General features: G+C 43.4%; 1 protein-coding gene across 3 annotated transcripts in view; it reads left to right on the forward strand.

The window, feature by feature from the left end:
• Positions 1–26,264, forward strand: part of LOC136835349 (glutamate receptor-like) — a 65,583-nt gene that overhangs the window by 23,352 nt on the left and 15,967 nt on the right. For 2 of the 3 annotated variants that reach the window (XM_067098730.1, XM_067098732.1), the window contains exons 8-10: positions 2,536–2,686; positions 2,818–2,941; positions 7,100–7,187. In XM_067098730.1, coding sequence (XP_066954831.1) covers positions 2,536–2,686; positions 2,818–2,941; positions 7,100–7,187 — 363 coding nt within the window. Of the gene's footprint in view, positions 1–2,535; positions 2,687–2,817; positions 2,942–7,099; positions 7,188–19,084; positions 19,202–26,264 lie in introns of all 3 variants that reach the window. The other variant, XM_067098731.1, reaches the window with a different exon arrangement.

The following is a 26,264-nucleotide window of genomic DNA, read 5'->3' on the forward strand; positions in this document are numbered from 1 at the left end:
ACCTACCACTCTAAGTAACCTAAAGCTGGCAAGCCCGGGAATTTCAGCTTACAACCGGAATGCTCCGGTGGATAGGAAACCCCTCGTTAAAAACTAGGCCAACGAGCTCCAAATTAAACAGAGTGGAAGGTAACATTTCAGACCCTGAATACTCGCGAATGAAAGGTATGAGACAACAGAAATCTACCGCATGGCTGCTGCAAAACAACGCGAAACCCCGGCGAGTACCGACTCAATAGCATATTAAAATGTAGAGACGGGAGTGAGGCTTCCACCTGATTAGATAAAATACACTTTCTATATATATACTAATTAATAGAATAAATAAGTGATGGTAAAGGGAGCAATCCACTCGAGACCGGAGGGATCCGTTTTTCATATATATTCCCCTACCTCGGACTTCCCGCCAGTGAAACAGCAGGTGAGGGATGTCGTCATGATAGGCCAAGTACATAACATAAGCCGGGAGCAAGTGTCAACAACCCAACCAAGAAACCTGACAGAGAGGAATGAAAGTGTGGAGAGAATGTCTGAACCCTTTCGAGCCGAAACGGTAAACGAACCACCAACACAAAACACAGCGAGCAGCTTGGGACTGTCTGGAGGGAGCGAATCCTCTACCAGGGAGTCCCCAACTCGAGAAAACGCCATCTAGCGCCACCTGCACAAGTAGAGCAAAGCTGGAAGGGGGAGGTGGTGGGGTAGGGAAGAGGGTAGGCTACGAGAGTGAAAAACAGAGACAAGTGGAAACATCTACCCGCAAACTGCAAACACACACCGGCTCCAAGAATAATTAAAACAGGAGGGTGGCTCAACACTAAGGGAGGGATGCGACTGGGCCTCAATGCCCAACTTCCTGACTAGGCTAAGCCTAATAAATTACGAACCAGGCCCAGCCTAGGCTAACGGAAGGAATACGGGAAGGGAGGAGAGAAAACAGGGAGAGAGAAATTTTGTGTCGAGAGCCAACCGGGACTGAAAAGAGGGGGCAAAAAGGCGGTCAGCCTGAGAGACACACCCATCGAACTCTATTCCTCTGAAAGGAAGAGAACTAAGGGCCTCACTCTGCCACCCAAAAACGACCACGGAGGAAACAGCAACAAAACTCCCTCAATCCGATGGATCCTCCACGCCTAACCTAAAGGGCGCGAGAGGAAAGGAAGCACACGAGCCTAATGTAATAGGCAAGGGAAGACCCACACCATAAAAACCATCACACAAAAAACATAGAATTTAAATGTAAAAATGCTCGTACAGGTGCGTAGCTCACCCCAGGGAAGCGGTTAGATCTGAGGGCTGCCGCTACCGAGGAGAGTAAACAGAATATAAACAAAACAGAGCACCAACGCCAAGAAAAAATAAAATAAAGACTAAAATAAAGTAATACCAACAAGGAACCCAGCCTGGGGGAAACCTAGATGGGGCACCACCCTAATATGGACCGTAAAGGTCTATCGTAGTTCATTAAGACTCAAAAAGGGGGGCCACCAGGAAAACCCGCCAGGAAGAGAACCGGGGGCAGATAATAACATATAACGATGAGACAACCAAACAGAAAAAGATTGATTTTGTCGCCTCGCGTCGACATGGTTGGAAGGGGACGCCGCGGGCCATAACAAAAGTTCTCATAATTGTGAAAACAGAGACAATTGATAGCCAAATTATCGAATAAAACCCCACAATAAGATGGTACTTTAACTTGGAGATGGTAAAGTTGCTCGAAGACATGATGAATTGGAAGAATAATCCAATAAAAGGCAACAAGTACAAAAAGAGTGGTGAGCAAGTCACGCAGGTTAGAAAATGAAATGAGGTAGGTGGTGCTGGTGTCGCCGAACCGGCGGGGCATCTATGTGTGGGGGCTGTAACTGCTCACCGCCTCTTCTGGGGGTTTTAACAGGAGATATCTTTTCGAGTGAGACTCGTGGTAGTGATCCTTTCACTACCCTTCATTATACCGACGATCTGCCTTGGAGAAGACGCCATCTGGGGCAGTAAACCCATTCTGAAAGCTTTTTTCTCTGGTATATCTAGCATTTTATACCTAGAAATTCAAAAAAAACAACAATGGAATTTCACTGGCTGACGGGGTTGGACTCAGAATATATATATATATATATATATATATATATATATATATATATATATATGAAATATATATATATATATATATATACATATATATATATATATATATATATATATATATATATATATCTCTAGGATATATATAATGTATGTATATATGTAATGTATATATATGTATGTAAGTGTGTCTGCATATATTTATGTTTGTGTGTCTGTGCTTACATAAAGATTTTTATTTCAAGATTTTAAGTTTTTATGGGCAGCTTGATAAATAAAAATGTTGACTAAATCTGCATAAATAACTTTACAGTGATTATTTTATTCATCGAAATTTCTAGTGTTGGCATTCTTTTGACATACAATTGAAAGTTTTACAGACTGAAATTTTGTTAGATTTTTTTGAAAGGAATAATATCTGATTTCCTTCTTTCTCTCTTGGTCATATAGACTCTGGGGAGTATTGTTGCTTGTGCAGTGGCATTAGGCATTACTCTTGGAATCTTTGTCAAGATTGAATCTTCTTTTGACCAGAGTTTTGTTCAGAAGCTGTATCTACCTCAACTAATTGCAAATTGTTTAAAGCTTTTTGTAAATCAAGGTAAGTTTCTTGTTCATATAATGCAAAAAAAAAATTATAATAGAAATTATTGGATAATATATTGTGCAATCCATTAACAAATATATCACACTAAAATGCTCAAATTGTGCATTTTTTAAATAATTTTACAGGTAGCAATGAGTGGCCTCTTGGAAATGGGGGTAGAATAGTTACTATTTCTGGAAGTTTAATAGTTATTGTTGTTGGCTCTGTCTACAGTGGGTCCATTACTGCTTTCTTTGCTATTCCTTTCAGGTAAGTCTTGAGGGCCTGAAGTCCATCAGTGTGTGTAGCAGATTTTGTTGGCTGTCTAATACATCAATAATTTCTTCTTATAATCTAACCATACTTTTGCTTCTTTTGCAGTCCCAAGTTGCCTTCCTTAAACCACCTAGTGTGTGTTTCCCCCTTTTCTCTTAGCATACCATTATCCATTTCATTTACTCCCACATACCTATACAAATTAATATCCACCATTTTTCCACTATCTATATATATTATTCCATCTTCTTTGCTGATACTTGCTGTACTTCATTATCAATCTCTGTAGCCTCTCTTCACTATCACCAACTAACACTGTATCATTAGCAAACATTAACTGCTCCACACTCCATTCACAACCCCTTTCCTTATATTACAACTTTTCATCTACATCTTCTGATCTTTCTCTAATTTCTCTCAGTAATCCAGGTACTCTGTATATTTTTACAATGCTGATTCCATCATTCTTGCAACTCCTATGCAACAGAAGAGCTGTTCCTCTAACCCATTCCTGAGGAACCTTTCCCCCCCTTCCTCACACAGTTTAAGTACCTTGGACAAATGTGAAGTGTTTGCATGAGTGCGCTCGCTGCATCTAGGGAGTCACTTGAACTTTCTCCTCATGAGAAATGAACTGAGTGGCAGTTCCTTCCAAGAGACCATCAGTTACATTATAAGATCATTTTGCTAATTTACCGTGCTTTCCAGATTTATTACTCTCCAGTACGACTCCTCATCCTCCTAAAAATACTTTGTCAGATTCATCCTTGAATTTTCATTAATTTTTCTCTTTTCCTGCTTTCTTCATGATTACCATATTCAGTCTCTTGTATACTGTACTGCACTTCAGGCCATCACTATTTCCATTATTTTATCATCTGACTTTTACTGGTTTTATACCACCTTCCTCCTATTCACCTGTATCTCCAGACACATGCTGCTCTTGCATCTACATATTCTAAAACAAGAATATTTTTTATTACAAAATTTGCAGTTGTTCTCAACAGATTATCATCTTCACTCTGCATTGTCAAAACTTTTTGTATTGCATCTTACAAGATGTCAGAAGCTTTCCTTAGGACTATATAAATTTTCTTCACAATTTATTTCCCTCATGTACACTTACTGTTTTTGCTGAATAACTTGGTTATGTTCACCCTTAAATTTTAACTATTCTTTTTGCTCTTCTAGATCTCTGTAAACAAGCATCCCGTCTTTCATGAAACTATTTTTTCTTTACTAGTTTTTTCTTTACTAAACCTTTTATGTAATTGTACCCAATACATGCCGTTTGTATTCCTTCTTCCTACATGCCTGTACTCGAAACATTCACTGGCATAATCATTGACTCCATATTAGACCTTTGCATACTTCTCATAAACTCCTTTGATGGACATAGTCTAATGGTTAGGATACTAGCCTAACTAATGTAGTGGCTTAGGTACAGATCCTTTATTAGTATCAGTGTGTGCGAGAAAGGGTTTTGTGAGTAGAGGCCAGTGGCTTTATACCTCGTGTGATTAAAACACATATGATATGTAAAATACAGAATTGAAATTTGTAAAATAGAAAATTAAAAATAAAAAGTATATATACAGTCAACCCCCCGTATTCGTGTTCTCATGATTAGCGGACTCACGCATTCGCAGGTTTCTCTGTGGAACATACCTAGCCATTATTCGCGGAAAATTCCCCCATTCGCGGTATTTTTCACTGAGAAATATTCACTAATTACTGTATTTTCATATAATTTTCATGAATAAATGCACTTTTTGTGATAAAACTATTAAAATACTCAGGTTTATGCATTTTTACAGGGTTTTTCTGTGTTTAAACTATCAAAATGGGCAGTTCTAAGTGTTTTTAGAGGGGTTTGTAAGAGATGCAAAAGAAACGAGCAGGTAAAAGTTACTGCTGGTTTATTACAGATTCAGGCAGTTTATATAATGGCCGACTGGCGCCAGACCGCGGAATACAATGAGATTGAGTGTGACCTGAGGTCAAAAACAATTAACAATAATATACAGCGAACAAGTACAATTTACAGTACAAAAACATACAGAATTCCAATATGGATATAATCTTGATGCCTGCGAATAAAGAAACACACGATACATAATTTATGACAGTTGAACAAATACATGTAAAGTTTAAATGGTAGAAAAATGTGTGACCTGGCACGTTAGGCGTAACGAATTGTGGCGAAGAAAGTGGGAGGTCACCAAAGAAGAGAACTTGCTCAGCGGAGACTTAATTAATGACGCATCCAAGGCTGCTGACGGCATTGGGATTTACAAATCTAAGCGGACGTTCTATGAGGGAGACTCCGCTGACGGTGATGTGGTAGCTTTACAGGTTTAAGTATTCGTGGATTTTAGCTATTTGCGGGGCGGGGGAGCAGGTGTGTGGGGACGATCCCCTGCAAATACAGGGGTTCACTGTAAAGTATAAAATTTATTCTCAACAATTGACGTATCCTAAGAGATGATGATAACTATTATTTATAGTCCTTTGAACAGCTCCTCTCTATAAGCAGACACTAAGTGCACATGTTGAACTGGAAGCATTGTAATCTTTTTTTATCTTACCTGCATAAGATGAATGGAAATTTGAGACTTGTTTTGTCTTGCTCTGCTTTCCCAACCGTGGCCTGTTACAGATACAAACACCTCCAACTCTGGAAAGTTCTGTCATACATATATTCTATTGGTCCTTGCCCATTAATACTTTGGTTGATAAAAAGGAAAAGAATTTACCCACTCATAAGCTTACGAAACAACACACATCTGCTGTGCTATGTGAAAATGCTTTTGTTGTGCATTATTGCAAACCGGTGGTATTTGGACATGCAAAACAACCATGTTCCCAGTGTGGTTTGATGGATAGGCTCCCTGTTATGTGGTATCACTTGGCAAAGGCTTTGTTTACCTCCAAGATCACTTCTGATTGGTTGTGTAACCACTTCTGTAAGGTTATTCATATCAGGCACAAGACCTTGGAATTGCTAAACATCGGGTGAAGGCTTTGTTTCTCATGGACAATGCGCTTGCACATCCTAAGACAACCCTGTTGGTTGGTGACAAAGGTCCTATTAGAGTCCTGTATTTACCTCTTAATATGACTGCATTCATTCAACCAATAGGCCAAAGTGTTATTATTGCAAAGAAGCTACTATACTGCAGGAAGTTCTTGAAGGAGGTGAGAAGGAGGTGATGGTGGCTGCCGAGAACACTCGAAAGAGCGTTTGACACGTATGTTCAAGAAGCATGTGATGAAGTTGATTTCAAAGTGGAATCAGTGTTCTTATCAAAGTACTCTTGACTGCTTCAGATACTTTAACCTCAAGGAAAATAAAATAATGGTGACAATATAAATCAGCAATGATTAGTTTACAGTTCCTAATGAGTTCTGATTGTTTTGCCAATGAAGTTGGAAGTTTTTTTTTTCCAGTGTTTGTCAGTGTGTGTGTGTTATTGGGATGTTTCATGGTGAGCAGACAAAGAAAACACTTGGTAGTTATTCATTAGGTATCTTTATCAAACTTTTGCTAAAATTCTGTTCAAAGACAACATTCTGATGTCTTAGAAGCCATCTTGATTGCGAGCAGTTTTCCAAAAATTAAATGTGGATGAAGTCACTTAATATTTTTCCACTTGTACTTTCCTATTCATAAAATATTTTGCTGATACACACACAAAGGTAGTGATTCCAGTGAGTTTTAAGTTTTTTTATCAGGCTACATATGAGAGTGACCCTTGCTTGTGGATGTATACTCCACCAAGTGCTCTTGATACTGCCTCTGTTATTCCCTTTCTGTTCTTGTTGCTGTGTGTTTTAATAGGATATCTGAATAGGTAAGCATAACTGCATGACACATTCAAGAAAAAATTAATCCTGAAGACAACTAAGGAAATCATGATCTGATTAAAGTTTAAATCATTAATGACTGTACAGTGATTTTGTTCAGATTTGTACATTGAAAATTGTACTTAATTATTATAGTAGCAATATATCTGAAGAATGGAAACAGTTTTAACCAGTGAAGTAATGCTGACATTTGTTTTATAACTTACATTAATGCATTTAAATATTGTAGAGCAAATTTTCTGCTAGCCTTATTCATGTTTTGTCTACTCTTATATTTTCTGCAAGGTCCAAACCCATTGACTCGGCTGAAGATCTTCTGGCCAGCAAAATTCGGCCTGCCTTGAGAAGCAAAACAAACTTCTGCCAGACTCTGGTTAGTAAAGGAGACAGTATTTTGGATGGGCTATGCATGAATTGTTTGTTGTTTGTACTGTACTTTAGAAAAAAGCACATACTCCAACTTTTAATTTGCCATTACATCGTCAAAAATATTTTGACAATCCAGGTATGCATAATCTGATTTTTTATGTGGTTTCTCTGATGTTAAGTCATTTACCATTGCCGGCATCCCTCCTTATATCCTTAGGTTTCCTTTGGTTCAGTTCTTCTGATACTGTACATATTGCAAACATCCTGTGCTAAGAAACCATTCTTTTTCACATTATGTGCAATCTATCTGCACTGTGATAGGCTAAGTATATCAGCAATGCTTTTTGCATACAGCCTCTTTAATAGCTGATTTAGTAATGTGCTGGTGTTGCACAGAAGTACATGGTGCCATAAGTTCCATTTATTATGTAAATAAGATTTTTTACACAAATTAAAAGGCCCTGTAAAATTCTGCTAGTCATGTCTTTCCTTTGCTCTATCTTCCACAAGTATCTTGTCATCTGTATCTGTGGTTCCTGTCTACTTTCCAAATGCAGGTCTGATTGAGATCGTGATGATGATGATCAAAGAAATTTATAGATGGCCTGCCCTTTGGTTTTTAAAGTAGTGATTAAAGGAAGAGATGCGATCTCCCTTGTGAAGTGATTTATATGTTTGGTGATGGGAAAGTTTCTAGAGTAATGGGCGAGGGGAATCATAATTCTCTTGTAAATGGAAAATGTGGTAAGGTGAATATAGGCATAACTAATGATAATATTAAATATACCTATAAAAAGAATTTGTAAACATTATGAAACAATAGTTTGATAAGTTTGAGAGCAAATAAACAAAAAATGTGTTCTGTCCTTAGACATGCAGAAATATTGATAGAATTGCTAGATCTTAAGCAGAGGGTTCAAGGGGTAACTAGTTGATTGGTTGGGTGTTTTATTTGGCAAAAGTGATTACTTAAGCCGATGGTTGAAACGAGAAAGGAGAGATGTAGATGCAATGTTTTTGTATAAGAACAGGGGTTGTGAGTGGAGTGTGGTGGCTGGTATTTGTTGATGATTGTGTTATTTTGTGGTACAAAAGAAATACAACTCACTTAAAAACAGTTTCAGATTATTTGTAAGGAAAAGTTAAAACTAAATATTAGCTAGAGCAAGGTAACAAGTGTAAATCAAACCCAAGAAGATGAAGAAAATAATTGTGTAGATTGTGGAGTGACACAACTGTGTACACAAGGGTTTGATGTGCTACTGCTGAGTCCCCTATTTTTTATATAAAGCAGCTAACCTATGGGATGTTTTCTGCAGTTGTTTCTACACAAATACAAACCCTCGGTCCTTTACTGTACATATGGGGATGCTTTCGACGCAGCTGAACATAGGCCACAAAAGACTTACAAGGCATTAGTTGGTATCACTACCAACTGGGCATGAGGTTGGCAACTGTGGGGAGCCCACGGTGCTAACCGCCCAGATTCGCGCATCAATTCTCTTTCTGGCCTTGTGTGGAACAGAAATGTTTTCTGTGCTCTCTATCCCAGCCCGAGAAGAACCCTAAAAGGGTTCAGAGGTCTGGTTAAACAAGTCATTTATAACTAACTAACTCTGTGCTCTCTGTTCATTTCCTGGCTGCGAAAGCTACAACCTCACGGTGTGTTTGTTCCTGTTTTGTGTTTGTGACTTGTGATCTTGTGTATTCGTGCTTGTTTGTGAGATGGCTAACCCCTCACAAATCCATGATTTAGATAAGCTTTGGCACTGGATTTGTCCTGGTAAGGGCAAAAAATGTGGCGCCTTCCACTGTTCACCAAGTTTCAAGATCCTCACTCCCCTTTGCCTATGAAGTGTTGTAAGGGGAGGAAGGATTCCTGATTGTTCTGTGGATGTACCATGTGATGAGTGTAAGCTCTGGTACCCTGAGCAGTGGGATAGGTACAAGCAGAGCCAGGTATAGAAGGAAGGACTCCAGTCGGAGGGATCCTCTTCCCCCTCGACCCCCATCATGGTCTCCCTCCTTCTTCATTCGAGTCCCAGTGGCCTCCCCGCACTGCCCCTGACAGAACCTGTCTTTCTATCTCCTGTGCCCGCATCTGCGGCCCCAGAAGAGATGAGATCGGCTGACCTAGCCAGCACTCCCCCCAGTCTTCCCCCCCCCCACCCGGAATCTCTTATCTCCGGGTTAGAGGGGGGACCTTATTTGCCTTTTTCTCCTCCTGCAGGTTTGGAACTTGTACTGGGTTTGAGTCTGGCGTGGGAGTCACTCGGGATGGTTGGCAATCCTGATTTGTCCTCGCTTCTCGATCACATAAGCTCGGTAGGGCAGGGAGGGGTATTGCCCCCTTCGCCCACTACCCACAAGGTGGTTGCTCTCACGACCACCACCGTTTCTGCTGTGCGGCTGAGGAGCGTAGTGACTTTGGTGGGGACACATCATGCATATGGCGCAGTCCCTACCCCTGCCATCGCAGTGTCGACGCTGGCCGGTCCAGCGTCGGTCCGGTCTGCTGAGTCACTCCGCCACCTCCCAGTTACACTCTCCTCTCGCCTCGCTTCCACCGTTACCCATGCCTACCTTGGATCGTCAGGCATTTGCTGCGGCGTCGATCGTTCCGACAGTGGCGCTCTCAAGGGACCCGCTTCGGTCTGTTGCTCCTGCTTCATTACCCGTGCCTCAAGCTCCGCCGACCTTATGGTCTGTCGTGGTATGCTGGGGGATGCGGTATTATCCCCTGATTGACAAGACAAAAAGAAGAAAGAGGCGGCATTCTTTCTTCGTCCATCTTCACATCTTCCTTCTTCTTCCTCCTATTCCTCGTCATCTCATCCTCATCTTCATCTCATCTTTCTCCACTCCCCCTTCCTCTTCTAAGTCCAACTGGGTAGGAAGGAGGGCTGAACTTCCTCCTCTCCACCTTCTCCCCTCCTCTTCTAAGTCCAACTGGGCTGTGCGGAAGGGGGGCGACTCCCTCCTCTAAGAAGACTCGCTCTGCTACGGCAGTGCTCTCCCCCCCCCTCGGGAACAGACTACTGGTTCTCTCGCTGAGAAGGGCACTTCGGTACCCTCCTCGGACGGTTTAGGAGCTCCATCCTCCCAGACTGGTTCTGGTTCGGCGTCTTCCGAATGTGTGCCACCGAAAGCACGATCTCCTCCAGGAGACTGTGCGGGCTCAAGCTCCATCACTGGCTCAGGCACGGAACGGGAGAAGGGGAGATAACCACGTGCCTCTTCTTCACCCAATCTGTCCCCCTTGTCCAGGTTGGATAGGGGTATGGCGGGGAGGGTGACCAAGGACGTTCCGCCCCCGGAGGCATCTGGGATGTCAACGGATTTTCCCCCATGGCCTTCTTTGTCCGTCTCAGCACCGAAGAAAGCCAGAACACGCCCAGACGGTAGGGACGGCGGCCCACATGCTGCGAGGAGGCCATCCCCTGATGCGTCATGACAGTCTCTCACCCTTACGAGACAGTCGCCTGGGCCCTCACGACCTCCCATTGCAGGTAGGGAACGTGAGGTCCGCGCCGCCACTGGCTGCCAGCGACAGTAGTGTTTGGTTTGTCTCCCCAACCCCCCCGGACATCCTCGGATTCTCGGGAGAAACAGGTCGGTAAGTTACGGAGCTGATGCTCCTAGGGCACTCAGTTTCAGGCGTCCAGCCCTCCCTTCGCTCCATGCGAGTGGGAGGTCAGTGCGCTTCCGTGAGTGTGGAAGGACAGAGATGAGGGATTGATCTCGGCTCACCTGCGGTGCGGGCTTTCCCGGATGACCTCCCGCCTCTCGGAGGGGCCCCTACTGGAGAGACCCGGACACTCGGAGATGCAGAGGGCGTTAGAGAAGTCGTGGCGCTGATCCGTCAGCACAGCGGCCTGGAGGAACCACTTCCAACCCCGTTGGAGGAACATTCGTCTAGACTGGAGGAGTTCTACGCTGCCAGGAGAAACCCAAGCCCCTCTCTTGGCCTCCCGTGGTCTCCTCTGGCGGACAGCGTTCTCAGTCATTGAACAGATTTCAGGCTGACAATCATCACTGGTCAGATCTCGGCTACCAAGTTGTATAATGTATATATATATATATATATATATATATATATATATATATATATATATATATATGTATATATATATATATATATATATATATATATATATATATATATATATATGAGAGTATATATGTGTGTGTGTGTGAGAGAACATGATTGTTTAGAAAGGCAACAAATATACAAATTACACATTATGGTGATCAATATTCTGATCAACCTTAGGTCGATGTGAAGGCACCACAGAAAACGGGATGTTCTCTACAGAGAACGCATTGAGTGAGCAGGGACTTTCAATACTCCCCCAAGACAGAAAGACATCTGATCAAACTAGGTATCTGCTGGGGCAACGAAGGGGCCCTCGTTTTCTCGATGTCAATTGGAGAGAGTGGCCGCCTTCCCCGGTGTCTCTGCAGCAGTTTGTTGGGGTGCTTTGCTGTCTGGTTTCTGGGTTTTCTGGGGACGCCCACGCCTCCTTCCTGTGCCCGGGGCAGTCCAAGGGACTGCCGCATCCTGCGGGAGGTTTTGGGGTCCCCCTCCGTTGCCCTCCTCCAGGAATGCGGGTTTGAGACGATCTATTGGCACCCAGTCTTCCCACCCTTGGATGAATATTCGGAATGTCTTCTTGTTCCTTTCCAGTACAAGGAAAGGTCCTCTGTAGGGTCTAGTTAAGGGTGGGTGTACGGCATCGTCCCTGACAAATACATGGATGGCGGAGGACAGCCCGGGGGGCATGAAGTGGGATATCCTGTCGGTGAATGTCCTTTGGCAGGGGACGAACTTTCCAACCCTGTCACAGAGCCTCTGCGTCCCTATGTCATGCCTGTCCTCTGCGATGAGTTCCCCTTGGACTACCAGAGTCTCCCTGTAGACTTTTTCCGCTGAGGAGGGGTCGCCAGTGGCTCCGGGCGGTCCTCAGCCTGAGGAGGACCCAGGGCAGCTGGTACTTCCAATTTTCGGAGGAGCAACGAGCCATGAGGGACGCCTTCAGAGACCTGTGGAACCTTTCCACCATTCCGTTGGCGGCGGGGTTGTAGGCAGTGGTGCTGTGGTGAGTGGTCCCCATTAGGCATGCCAGGGCGGTCCACAGCTCGGACAGGAAAGCGGGTCCCTTGTCTGTTGTTATTTGTCTTGGACACCGAACCGGCTGATCCAGCTGGATGGGAGGGCTTCCGTGCACACACTGGAGGTGGCTTCTTCCGTGGGCGTAGCTTCGGGCCACCTGGTGGAGCAGTCGATGACTGTCAGAAGGTATCTGGCTCCTCCTGGTGGGGGAAGAGGACCCACCACGTCGACGTGGATGTGCCCAAAGCGTCTCTTTGGCTGGGGTAATTCGCCCACTCCCGATTCGGTGTGCCGTACCACTTTGCTTGCCTGACACTGCATACACTGCCTTGCCCAGGCCATTGCATCTTTCCGTATGCCATGCCAGACGAACTTCTCCATCAGCAGCCTGGCTGTTGTCTTTCCAGAGGGGTGGGATAGTCCGTGGATGATGTCGAAGACCAGCTGACGTCTGGAGACAGGTACCAGGGGGCGGGGCGTCCGGTACTGACATCGCTCAGTAATGTTGATCCCCCTGAGCCAAAGGGCACATCCTTCCACTTCAGCGACGTGATGGCTGTACGGTAGGCTGGGGTCTCAGGGTCAGCAGCCTGTTCGTGGGCGAGGTCCTCGTAGTCGATCCCGAGCTGTACTGAATCGATCTCGATCCTCAAGAGGGCGTCAGCTACCGGGTTCTTCCTGCCAGGGAGGTATTTGATGGTGCAGGTGAACCCTGCAATGGCTCGCAGGTGCCGCTGCTGCCTGAGGACCATGTGTCCCCAGCCGTGTGGCGTGGACCAGCCGGTTGGTGGTCGGTCAAATTGTGAAGGCGTCCTCCCGGGAGGAACTTGAAGTGCCGTACTGCCTGGTATGCTGCGAAGAGTTCCCGGTCGAAGGTGCTGTAGTGGGACTCGGCAGGGTTTAGCCTCCTACTGAAGAAGGCGATGAGCTGAGGGGTCCCTCTGATAACCTGCTCCAGTACTGCTCTGCAGGCGACATTGCTGGTGCCTGTCATCAGCTGGAGGGGAGCGCTGGGGCCCTGGTGAGCCAAAGATGTTGCTTTGGCGAGGGCGGCATTGTCAGGAGGAAAGCCTTCTGCTGGTCTGGGTCCCACACTAAGGTCTTTGGATGTCCCTTCAGGACCTCCAACAGGGGGGCCATGGTGTGAGCATCCCTGGGATGAATCTTCTGTAGTAGTTGACCATCCCAAGAAATTCTTGTACGGCCCTGATGGAGGTAGGGGTGGGGAACTTCTCGACGGCTTCGACCTTTGACAACATTAGGTGGACGCCATCTGGAGATATCTTGTGGCCCAGGAACTCCACCTTCTCGATGCCAAAGATGCATTTATCAAACCTGACGACGAATCCACTTTTCCTGCAGGTGCTGCAGGACCTTCCGGATATGTCGCAGGTGTTCCTCCCTGGATCTGGAAAAGATTAGGATATCGTTGACATAGCAGATGCAGAAGTTCAGGTCCCCCAGGATGCTGTCCATCAACCTCTAGAAGGTCGCACCTGCATTCCTCAGGCTGAAGGTGGAGAAGGCGAAGACGTAGGACCCGAAGGGCGTGATGATGGCAGTTTTGGGGATGCTCTCCAGCGCTACTGGTACCTGAAAATAAGACTTTACTAGGTCCACTTTTGAGAATATTCTGGCCCCGTGGAAAGAGGCCATCAGGTCGTGCATGTTCGGCAGGGGGTAGTGGTCGGGCTCTGTTGCCAGGTTCAGCCGCCTGTAGTTGCTGCAGGACCTACAGGTGCCGTCCGCTTTCTGCACCATGTGAAGAGGGGAGGCCCACGGGCTGGGAGCCTTTCTGCATATGCCCATTCTTTCCATCTCAGCAAAGGCCTTTTTGGCCTCCTGAAGGCGCTGCGGGGAAAGCCGTTGGAACTTTGTGTGCGTCGAGAGCCCTTCGTCTTGATATAGTGGTATATCCCGTGTTTGGCAGGAGTCCCGGGCAACTGGCGGAGCTCGGGTTTGAAGATCTCCGGGAACTCTTTCAGAAGGGAACCGTACTGGTGGGGCGCGATGGAACAAGGAAGTCCGCCCCCAGGAGTGGAGTCCTGACATCCGCGATGACAAATTCCCAGCTGTACCTCCAGCCAAGGATGGAGACTGACAGGAGCTTGGTGCCCTAGGAGAGGATGGGGGACCCGTTTGCGGCCGTCGGGGAGACAGTTGGGTCTGGCAGGCGTCTGCGGTCCTCTCCTGAAGGCAGAAACACCGAACGCATGGCTCCAGTGTCGACCAACATCATCCTGCCGGAGATCGTGTCAAGGACGTAGAACCTTAATGGTAAGGGGCCCCTGGGTGTTTTTGCTGCTGTTGCCACGGCGGCCTGTGTGGTTAACCGCTGCCTCCTCCGTTTTCTGAAGGGAAGAAAGGGCAGGGGGCTTGGCACCTCCGGGCAGCTCTCCCGAACCTCCAGTGGAAGTAGCAAAGCCCCGGCCCCTTCCTCTTCTGCTGGTGGGACGGTCTTTTCTGCTCAATGGCGTTGACGGTCTGCCGCAGTTGGCGGAGTGTGTGGGCGTGGTCTCCCACTTGGCTACCTTCGTGGTATTCGTCAGCTGCTGTGTCAACCTGATTAGGTCCTCGACTGGCAGGGTGTACACGTCCGTGATCTGCCCACGGACCTCTGGCAGTAGCTGCCGCAGGAAGATCTCCCTCGACAGGCTGATTTCTTTGCACCTGCCACCGCTGTCAGTCTCGGCGAGGAGGAGGAGGTCCTGGAGGTCATGCCACACTTCCAAGAGGTTTCCCTCCTGCCGGGGGTTGAGGGCAAGGTCGAGGGCACGGGCAGCTCTCTCGGAGACCAGCAGGGAGCAGGTCTCAATGAGAGTGGATTTAGTTCTTGGAAGGTGGTGGGGCCCGACGTCGTCATCAACCAAGGGCGATCTTCTTGTATATCTCCTCCAGGAGGGCGTTAATGGCAATGTCTGCCTTCAACACCTCGCCCGTTAGGCCTGCTATCCTGAATTGCCCCTCGACCCTGTAGAACCAGGACGCTGCGTCCTCCCTGGTAAATGGCGGAAGCCTTATGTTAAGGGCCATCTTTGGTTGGTCCGTCAGGGAGGGTCATCATGTGGGGCGGTGGTACTGGTGTGGAGGTGCGTGCGGGAGGGGGTTGCAAGAGGGAGGTGTCTGCCTCTGAGAGGTTCGCAGTAATTTATGCGTGGGTGGGAATGTCTGCATCCATGCTCATTTTGCGCTCTCACTTGGAGTGTGAGGAATACTGTGCCAATACGCTGAGGAAAGCGTGCGTGTGGGTCGCTAATGACACTGGCGACCTGCCGGCTAGGGTCGGTTAATGCCCAAACTTCGTTAAGAGTGCCATAGTTAGTCCATTAGGAGCGTGGATTAGGTTCATCGGGCCAAGACTTAGTCGCCATTTGGGTCCGTTAATGGCTTCCGGGAACCACTCCGGGCGTCACCACTATGAGAGAGGTGCGAAATAATGAGCAGGAAGACAAGTACTGCTGGTTTATTGATGAAGCGAGCTGCTTATAATGCGGGATACGGACGTCTGCGTACTTTGCAGAGACCGCTGGTACAAAGATTTATAGGTGACCTGAGGTCAAACTAATTTCTTACAAAAACAGGACAGGTTCTTACAGAAAACATAGTGATCAATAATGTCTGACTTATAACATAAATAACTCGTTACTTGTACATAAAGCATGATTGTTTAGAAAGGCAACAAATATACAATTGACAATTATGGTGATAAATATTCTGATCAACCTTAGGCGATGTGAGGGCACACTTGAAAACGGGATGTTCTCTACAGAGAATGGCGTTGAGTGGGGACTTTGCATATATGTTTATATATATATATATATATATATATATATATATATATATATATATATATATATATATATATATGTATATATATATATATATATATATATATATAAACTGTGTAGCAGTATGGATGGACTTTGTAGGAGAACGATCAAGGCTTGTCTTACACGATCGATGTTTTCCTCAGATGTTCTTGGTCATCCTCCTCCTCCCCTTATCCAACGCTGTCCCTGTCTTCATAAATTTCTTGTGTCATGCACAAATTGACAGACATGACGCTGGATCTCTTCCATACTTAGTTCTGTATTTTTGCCAAGTCTGCGTATCCAATTTTGTTTCGATCAACCATGATGCACATTTTGCCTTTTCTTGAGGAGTATGTGCCTTTTCTTGAGGAGTAGCCATTTTTTAGGGGTTCATTTAACAGTCCCTCTTTCATCAACGGGGTACTTGAAATACACAAATGCAATGTAATTAAATACTTTGATAGCTGCTGAGTACATAGAACAAATCCGATTAACATGTCTCATCAGTGGCATTTGTAATATATTTTTTAAATTGTAAAGAGACTTTATAGACACCCTATATATATATATATATATATATATATATATATATATATATATATATATATGTGTGTGTGTGTGTGTGTGTGTATTCCTATGTCACTCGGCAGCATGTAACAATAAATATTGCAAAGGCCACATGAATAAAATGAAAATGTACCATGCATGTTCACATTCTATCAACACATTTTCTGGGTACAGCAGCAAAAGCACTTGAAGTGAGTTATCATTAAGCATAAAAACAGCCCCAAAAAAATAAATAACAGCAACAATGGATAGTCAAGGAAACGAGTTAAAACCAGTATGAAAGTTAGAGGTCAGCTCAACATGGGACTATATAGAAGCAAGCTTAAAAATTTCATTAACAACAAAGTTGTCAGGTTTGTACATTCCTTTGCTTACATTTATTAAGTTACTGTAAAATTCAATTAACATAGCTTCAATTACATTTCTTTGAGGTATGTTGTTACAGTATAAAAGAACTTTAGCTCTGTCCCAATCAGCTGTCTGATTAAAGTGATTAGTATGTAAAATTGATGTACTCAACACCTGTCCTGTTCTCAAACTATGTCTGTGCTGTTTAATTCTTGTTGCAAGTATAAGAAATTTTAGGAGAATTCCTCATCATTATATTTTAAGTGTATTTGAAAATTTAAATATAACATTAATTTAAAATTCTTACTAAAACCTGGAACACTTCTTAAAAGGCCACGGTAAGGTCAAACAGGTACATTTTGATGGTCGAATGCCTCTGGTGTGGTGATTGAATAACAAATTTCTTGTGCTTTCTGCAAAGCATATTCCACAAAATAATTAAGTTACTTCAATTTCTGAGGGAAGCAAAGATATTTTCAATCTCTTTCTGAAGAAATTCATGGCTGCAGATATGTAAAGCCGTTAAAAACAAAAAGAAAAAAGTAGCCTTCTTTACTTTGGCACTATGATTCGAATAATAGTGAATATACAAACTTATTTTTGTGGGGGTTTCTTTAAAGTATAAAGCCATGAGGACTACAGTGAACAATTGCAACAGCTAAAATGAGACAGTCTTTGTATTTACTGTATATGTAAATTAATTGTTCAGTCGTTAAAGATATGTATTTACATTTTTGGTTTAAGGCCATATGCAAAAGGTGGCAACTACATGTAAACCACAAGAATACCAGGTGGTGACATGCTAGGTTAAGCTTTATTTAAAAGAATTCCATATATAAATTACTTAAACCAGGAGAAATAGGGTTTCCCTTTGCCATTTCAAATTTTTCCCTTCACCATTTCAAATTTTTGTCCATAAAATTTCTCATCAGACATAAAAATCGAATCCCAAATGCAAAGTTTAATCAGTTCTAAATGTTACTAGTGGGCAAAGGTAAATAAATTTGACCATAAACTGAATACTGTATGTTAGTTGATACTAGTAAATGGTCTAATTGATTTTGTGTAGTAAATGCACAAATGATTATTATTCAGAGCAGTCTTCCTTACCTGCCTTAGAGTATGATTTGAGTTTTTCTTTGACACCCACCAACCCTGTGATTATATATCTGAAGCCTTTTGTATTTAGAAAAATTAAGCAGTATAACAGATGACTTTTAATTTAATTGAAGGATTTATGTATGGTGTAATTTGATTTCCCTCCTATTCAGATTTATCGTCAATACTCCTAAAAGTGCATGGAAGACTGAAGAATAACGGCAACCTTCATTTTACAAAAGTTAATAAGCCTAATGCTATGGTTATTCCAAAAAAACAAGATTACAATGAACAAAATACATTTACTGCTGAGTGATGTTAATGTCTGTGCGTGTTCTTTCTGATTTTGATAAGAAGACCAAAAGTATAAAAAAACTACCAAGATTTTATTAAAAATTAATAGTTTAAAACAATATCTCCAACCTTACCTTATTTACATGGATTGGTGAAAACCCATAAACCTCAAAAACCAATTAGATCAATTGTCATCTCTATTGGGTCTGTACTTTCAAGTTACTGAATAGCAAGATTAAAGAAAGGTGGAATGGAGTTAATGGCAAAAATGTGGGTGCAGCTAAGGGCTGGAAGGATGCTGCAGACATCCTTTAGTGATGCAAATGTTGCATCACATCAGGTGCTCTACCCCCATAGGGCACAGTGGAGATGAATATTATTAAACAGATGGCCAATGTAAAGTTTTGCCACTCATGTCTTCCCTATGCATTGTTTTTTCCAAAGCACCACTCACCCCAATCCCCCAACTCAGCAGGTGTACTCAGGATCCCATCTGACACTATCAATCATGTACTGTACTGTTCTTCCAGATGTCTGTGTCTCTCACTCTCTCTCTCATATATAATATATATATATATATTATATATATCTACACACAAATACATATATAAGTAACATGTTTTAAGCAGGAGAAGTAACTTTACGATGCTCATGGTATCCTTTGTCTAGTTGGCAGAAAATGGAATTTTGTATCCAGCACGGGACAGAGCAAGGGACTTTTCTGGGGAGGAGATTGCATCGTGGGATTTCCTGAAAATGGTGGCGATGGAACTTATGCTTTAGCTGGTGAGTGAGGCTGTTAGATAATTGAAGGAAAATATGGATTAGTCTGCATTTTCAATAAAATATAATTATATATTATATATATATATATATATATATATATATATATATATATATATATATATATATATATATATATATATATATATATATATATATATATATATATATACAGGCAGTCGGTTACTGGCAGGGGGTTCCGTTCAGAGTGTGATGACAACCCAAAATCGGCGGTTTTCGCGCTTTTTCAGCTAATTTCAGAGCTTATCGGCGCCAAAAAGCACCGGTTTTCGGTTATCAGCGCCTCTTTCAGGTATGCCGAATTTCGTCACTAGATAAGTGCCGTAAAACCGGATCGCCGTTAACCAGGCCTGCTATTAACCGGGGACTGCTTGTATATATAGAGTAGATTTTTATGATATACAACCATTTAAGATCATTAGTAAACTGTACTGTAATTAGTATACCTTGGTTTTACTTTAAAACCATTTCTTATCATGGTATTGAATGACCAAACTGTTTCAGTCCTGGTTTTAGGTTAGCTAAACTTTTGTAAATAAAGTTACTGCACACAGCTTTATTCAGCGACTCCCACCCACCCCATAAGCCACTGTGGTTTTGTTATTCAGCATAACTTACAGAACATTCCCACATTCCCATCATTTACATTTTGAACAAAGACTGTCATGGCTGGAAACTGCCTTCCATTTAAGGAAGTTATGTGATTTTGATGACTACTCTGCCACTTGGAAGTATAGTGGATGACCTTATCTCCTTCTAGCACATAGGAATTAAGAACTATTGGAGCAGGCATATCAGAACTGATACTTTCCTAAGGATCTGAGCATCTCGCCACTAAAGCAGGTAACTCGTCTCTTAGTTGGTTATCTGGTTGAATTGCTGTTAACCATGATGTGAACTTAACCATATATGATAATTCTTGGACTAGCTTTAAGAGGGGTTCCAGGGAGACCATTTAATTTCAAAAGAGACTGTGTAACTTGTCAAGGCTTGCCACAATTTAGCAGGGAAAACCAAACTGCTGAATAAACACCAATATCAGGAGAAATCTCTTAAATCTGTCTCAGTTGGGTAGACTAAGGCAATCACTGTGTCCAGAGCCAAGCTGAAATATTGATTATAGTTGTTATTGATTGTAGCTGGTTCCAGACTTGACTCCTTCCACCTCAACTGAATTCCCAAAGGCTAACAAAAGGAATTTGTTAAAATTCCCTCAAACACAAGGTTATCTCAAACAAGTCCGCAGGTACCTGTGAAGTCTTATTCATTTTTTATGTGCAGCAGCATAATACTGGGTTAGAATGCAGGAAAACGTCTGCAAAGCATAGTACAAACTGAAATAGTTGCCTTGAATTGGAACAGTTCCTATGTCTAGTTGAAGTGGACACCTCTTGGACTCTGGGTGAGCAAAAACATGGAAGCAATAATACGGCGGTGGTTATCTTGTTGCCTTGGTACTATATATCCTTGGGAAGCTGAGCATGTCCTCCTCAAGGCATCTAATCCAATATCAGTCTTGCTTTGTTGACCAGTGTCTGATACCTTGTTGAGTTTTCCCAGGAAGGACAAGGAATCATAAGATGTGAAACCAATCCCTAGGAACAAGTTCCCAATAGAGTACATAGTGGGTATGAGGACAAAGAACTACTTTATTTTCCCCAAGAATTATTTTATTTCTAGAATACCACTATACTTGTCCCAAATGGGAGACTGCTATCCTCTGGGAAAACTCTTACCCACTTGGGTACAGTTCAAAATACCCATCTATCACTTACAGTACATTATCTTCCTACAAAGGCATTAACCAACACGTTCATGAATATCTGAAATACTAGGAATCAAAATTATCAGGAAAAAAATTATCTATTTGACAGAGAAATCCACTGACTGACCAGTGTTCCTGGTTGCTGGTGGCCCCCAAGTTCACTCATGCTAGCTGGCAATATTATGACTCACAGAAATATTCCCAAGGTATTGCATTTTGCAGCTTTAAAGCCAAGAATGGAAGAGGGGATACTTGGAATGTGAGATCACATGACAGGGCCTTGATACCTGAAGGAAGGTGACAAACTTGTTTGAAAAGTGGGCTGTTAATAAGACCTCATCCGTCTTAAATCCAGGAGAAGGAAAAGGTAAGGAGAGGACATAATCCAGCCATGTGTTCTGCAAGTGCTCTGGGTGTGCAGTTCTGCCAAGATATTGAATATTGCTTTGGTGAGCTTGAGGTCAAATGTAAATGAGGGTTTTCTATTTTAATAGTAATTCACATCCTTTCTCTGTGGTTTTTTATGCTTCTTTAGGCAAAAGTCATTGCACCTCTAATCCAGGGTTTTGTAGGAAGTAGGCATGGAAACCTTATTAACACTTAAGTTTTCAGGGTCCGAAATTAAAGAGAACAGCTGATACTCTCCTTGAGAGAGGTTCATGGCACCAGACTTCCTTTGAAAAATATTCAAGAAATTATATAAAATTGAGCCCAATAAAATTTTTTTTTCAAGGTTCTCATTCTAGTAGCCAAGAACTTTTGCTGGTTTATCGGTTAGAATTGCTGTCATTCTTGTTTGGGACAGATTCATTTACTGTGATCTTGACTTCGGGCATCCTGATTCATTCACCCTGGGGTGATCTGAATCCTTAAAGCTATAGCGACTTTAGTGTTGAAGTGGCTCAGATTACCTGTCCTACAGCAGCCCAGTCCTTGTTATTAGAGGGGTTCTGGTTTTAAGCACTGCAGTGGTCGAAGTCCATTTTATCAGGTATACAGTACTCTGATTTTTGGTACTGGAGTGGGTTGGATCTTTGGAAATGAAGAAACTCATGTATGTGTTATTGGAATAACCCTTGGCACTGAAGTGGCATAGTTCTTTGGCACTGATACTAAAGCTACCCAGATCATCGGTACTGGGGTAGCTCAGATCCTTTATACCAAAATGACTTGGATCCTTGGTGCTGGAGTAACTGATGTCCTTGGCATTGGAGTGGCTCAGATCTTTGGTATTAGAGCTGCTCACATATTGAAGGGGCTTGGTTCCATATTATAAAACACCTTTGAGCTTTGGAGCTATAGCAAGCATGGATCTTTGGGATTTGGGTAGCTCAGATCCCTGTAATTGGAGTAGCTCAGTTCCTTGTACTAATGGTACTGATGCTGTATTGGAATATCTCTGATACTTAGTATTAACATGGCTTGACTCCTTTGTGCCATTTGCCCATGGTATTGGGGTACACACCCCTGAAATGGAGTCTCTCCCCTAGCTGTGGCATCTAGAAGCAGCTCTAGGCATGGAAACAGCTGTCTGGAAGCTGAAGTATCTTTGGTAGTAAATGATGTTACTTAGTTCATCTCTAATCATTGGCATGTAGAATCTATGTAAACAGCATTATTCCATCCTGAAGATGAAATGAGACATCAAGCAGACCCTGTCTGTGGCTGTGGCTCTCATTGTTTATGGCCACTGCAAAATATTTTTGAACGTAGCTCCATTTAATGGTGAAATATGTGGTCAAATTTTTTTTATTTCTAGCATGAATGGACTGAGTTCCCTTATTTTATTGTATGTTTGCATTACCATGGGTATGGGAATGGGAGTGGTCTTCTCACCCAAGCAGACCATTAGGTAAGCAGTCAGAAGAATTGCATGTCTGTTCATTCGCTCCTGCCCTTCCCTTGTAATCTGCTTATGCTGTGTATCATGCTCCTGTGCACTTAATGATTAAACTTGTAAGAAATCCCTATCAGTTGTGAAGAAGACAGTGATTGTTACATCACAGAGAAGGAGGAAATCTGTGACAGCCATCGCTTCAGCAAATGATGTTGTATGATTCTTTCGAGAAGTTTCCAAGTAAGGTGGGATTTTCTGCCTTCAAAATCTTGGCTGGAATTGATAGTTGTTTGATCACAATCCTTCTGATAAGGTTGTCTGTCATGTGAGTTGATTTTTTTAGTCCTTTTTTATGTTGCAGTGTTGTTTCCAAGTTAGTCTTGTTCACATACAACACGTGGAGACTGAGCTTTTCAAGGTGCCCATCTCTTTGCTGTGGCTTGTCATATACTTCCAGCTTATCCATTATGTAACAATCACTGCCTTTTTCACAACTGAAGGGATTTCTTAGGGATGTCTAATCATTAAGCTCTCAGGAGTAGAAATTGCGCAAATTACGTGGATGGGGCAAGAGCAAATGCACAAACATCTGACTCCTCTAACTGAATATCGAAGATTCTCTGTTTAGAAGAGAAGACCCCTGCTATTCTGAGACCCTTAGGGATGCGAGACGTATGATGAAATGAGGACACTTAGTTTGCTCCTGCTAGAAATCGCAAAAGTTTGAACTAATTATTTACTGTACCATTAAATGGGGGTTGCATTAATTTTTTTTTTTTTTTGCGGTGACTGTAATATAGAGAACAGTAACAGTAAATTTGTAAGAGGTGCAAAAGAAACGAGCAGGTAAAAGTTACTGCTACTTTATTACAGATCCAGGCAGTTTATATAGCGGCTGACTGGCGCCGAACCGCGGAAGACAATGACATTAAGCGTGACCTGAGGTCAAAACAGTTAACAATAGTATGCGGCGAACAAGTACAATTTACAATACAAAAACATACAGAACTTCAATATGGATACAGTCTTGATGCCTGCGAATAAAGAAACATACGATACATAATTTATGACAGTTGTACAAATATGTATAAAGTTGAAATGGTAGAAAATGCGTGACTAATTGAGTGTGAAGAAAATGGGAAGTCACCAAAGAAAACTTGCTCAGCGGAGACTTAATGATGCCTGTGAAGCACTCCGCTGATGTCGATGTGGTGACTTTACAAATACTCCCCCCCCAAGACGTGGGACACGTCTGATTAATCTGTATATCTGCTGGGACGCTGAAGGGTGCCGCTGCCTCTTGAAGACAACGGAAGGGTCTCCCGCACGTGAGGCTGCTGGGCTGCTGGTGCGGGCAGGCCCTTCCTGGGATGGCCGCGCACCCGCCGTTTGCGGGGGCGTAGGCGTGGCGAAGTGCGGCTGGGCGGGGAGGGTGCTGCAGCAGCATCGGTGCTCTCCGTCAGGAAGGCGGGCTTTAAGCGGTCTATTGAGACCCAGTCGTCTTTCCCAGGGAGTGCCAGCAGGAACACCTTGCCGTTCGCTCCAGCACGTGGAAGGGGCTGAGGCCCTGGTCAGTGGCGGGCGGACGGCGTCGACTCTGGACGAAGAGCGTGGGTGGCGGATGACAGCTCTGGCGGTGTGAAGATCGTTGATCTGCCGATTAATACGTGGCGCTTGCAGGGCGAACACCCGCCACGTCGCGGAGCCTCTGCAGTGATGGGTGTGGCGATCTTCTGTCACAAGCCTCGCCGGGACCACAAGGGCTCCCGTAGGTTTGTTCGGCTGCAGACAGGGTGCCGTGGCTCTGGGGGCCGTTCTCCAAGCTGAGAGGACCCATGGCAGCTGATGTTTCCAGTCCTCGGCGGTGCGGGCCATGAGGGATGCCTTCAGGGGCCCTGTGGAACCGTTCGACCAGGGCCGTTGGCGCGGGTTGTGCGCCCGTGGTGGTGTGATACGTGGTCCCCAGCAGCTGAGCCAGGGCGGACCATAATTCGGACAGGAAGGTGGGGCCCCTGTCGGTTGTGATGTGATCCGGGACACCGAAGCGGCTAACCCAACTGGAAAGCAGGGCCTCGGTAAAGTTGAAATGGTAGAAAATGCGTGACTAATTGAGTGTGAAGAAAATGGGAAGTCGCCAAAGAAAACTTGCTCAGCGGAGACTTAATTAATGACGCCCGTGAAGCGCTCCGCTGACGTCGATGTGGTGACTTGACAAATTATCTGGTGTCACAACAGCAAAAATCATTGACAGTTAAGAAACAGAAAAGTTAAAGATTGGTTTCCCATCCTGATCTGGAACCTATTCAGTATTGATGGATCAGCTAGACACCCTAGAAGGATGATAAATTTATAGAATAAGCAGCTGAATACTGTCAAGAGAGAGCAAGCTGAAATACTGGGACCTGTTACGTAGGAAAGGCATACTCAGAGATTAATCAGCGGGAATTCTGTGATCTCTAGGTAAAAAGCATACCGCGTGAAACTATCGCAAATGTAAATTGTTATTAAACTACTGTAATATCCACTGAAAGGCAGCGATCAGGTAAAATAGCATCTTACTCAGGGCTCACACAGACAAAATACACAAAATGGTCACATTTGGTAAATGGATTAACTGAAAAGAAAAGTAAGGCCATTCAAAGTGCAGAGAGGGTTACAGAAAAAAACAAATAACAAAAGAAATCATTCTAAAGGATACCAGAATACAGGTAGCAAGACTACTTAACAATGCTAACTATCAATAAGAAAGCTAACTACCCTGATGGCTCTATGCAGCTGCAAACACCAGAATCATCCATGACCCTAAATAAATTAAATCCTAAAGATTACCTCAAATGCTAAAAAAAATCAGTAAAATGGGAAAAATACCAGTTGTTCTATTTACAAAAAGAGACTACTGGCTCTTACATTACACTTGCTGTTACCGCCAAGAGGAGTCACAAGATTGTGATATGTGAACCACATCACCTTTAAGTGCAGTATATTTATAAGTAAGTGGAAAGAAGTCACAAAGATGGCACTAAAAAAAACAATGGAGAACCAAGTGAAAGCTAAGGAAAGCAGTTCACAAAATTTGTTAGTGCCAAGGCCTGAACAGTCTTGTGTAAGATGTGCTAATGCTGTTGCTAACTTAGATAAAGAATGAGCTGAACTAACAGTAGCAAGGGATGGGACTGTGTGAACATGCATGGTACCTGCCTATGGCTGTTTATCTTTGTATGTTGTGAATTTTTCTTTGGACACATTCATGGCAAGTGAAATGGGCATTCTTAATAATGAGTGTTATGTGTAAGAAAGGACCAAATCAACTCTTGATAGGAAGCGGAGCGGATGAAAGGTAATCACCATATATACTGTAAGTTTTTAGAAATTCATACTGTTTGGGGCAGGGGAAATGCAGGGTTCTTATTTACACTGAGGACATTTCTTTTACCACTTCCTGC

The sequence above is a fragment of the Macrobrachium rosenbergii genome, chromosome 55, assembly GCF_040412425.1.
Source record: "Macrobrachium rosenbergii isolate ZJJX-2024 chromosome 55, ASM4041242v1, whole genome shotgun sequence".
In the NCBI taxonomy this organism is placed as follows: domain Eukaryota; kingdom Metazoa; phylum Arthropoda; class Malacostraca; order Decapoda; family Palaemonidae; genus Macrobrachium; species Macrobrachium rosenbergii.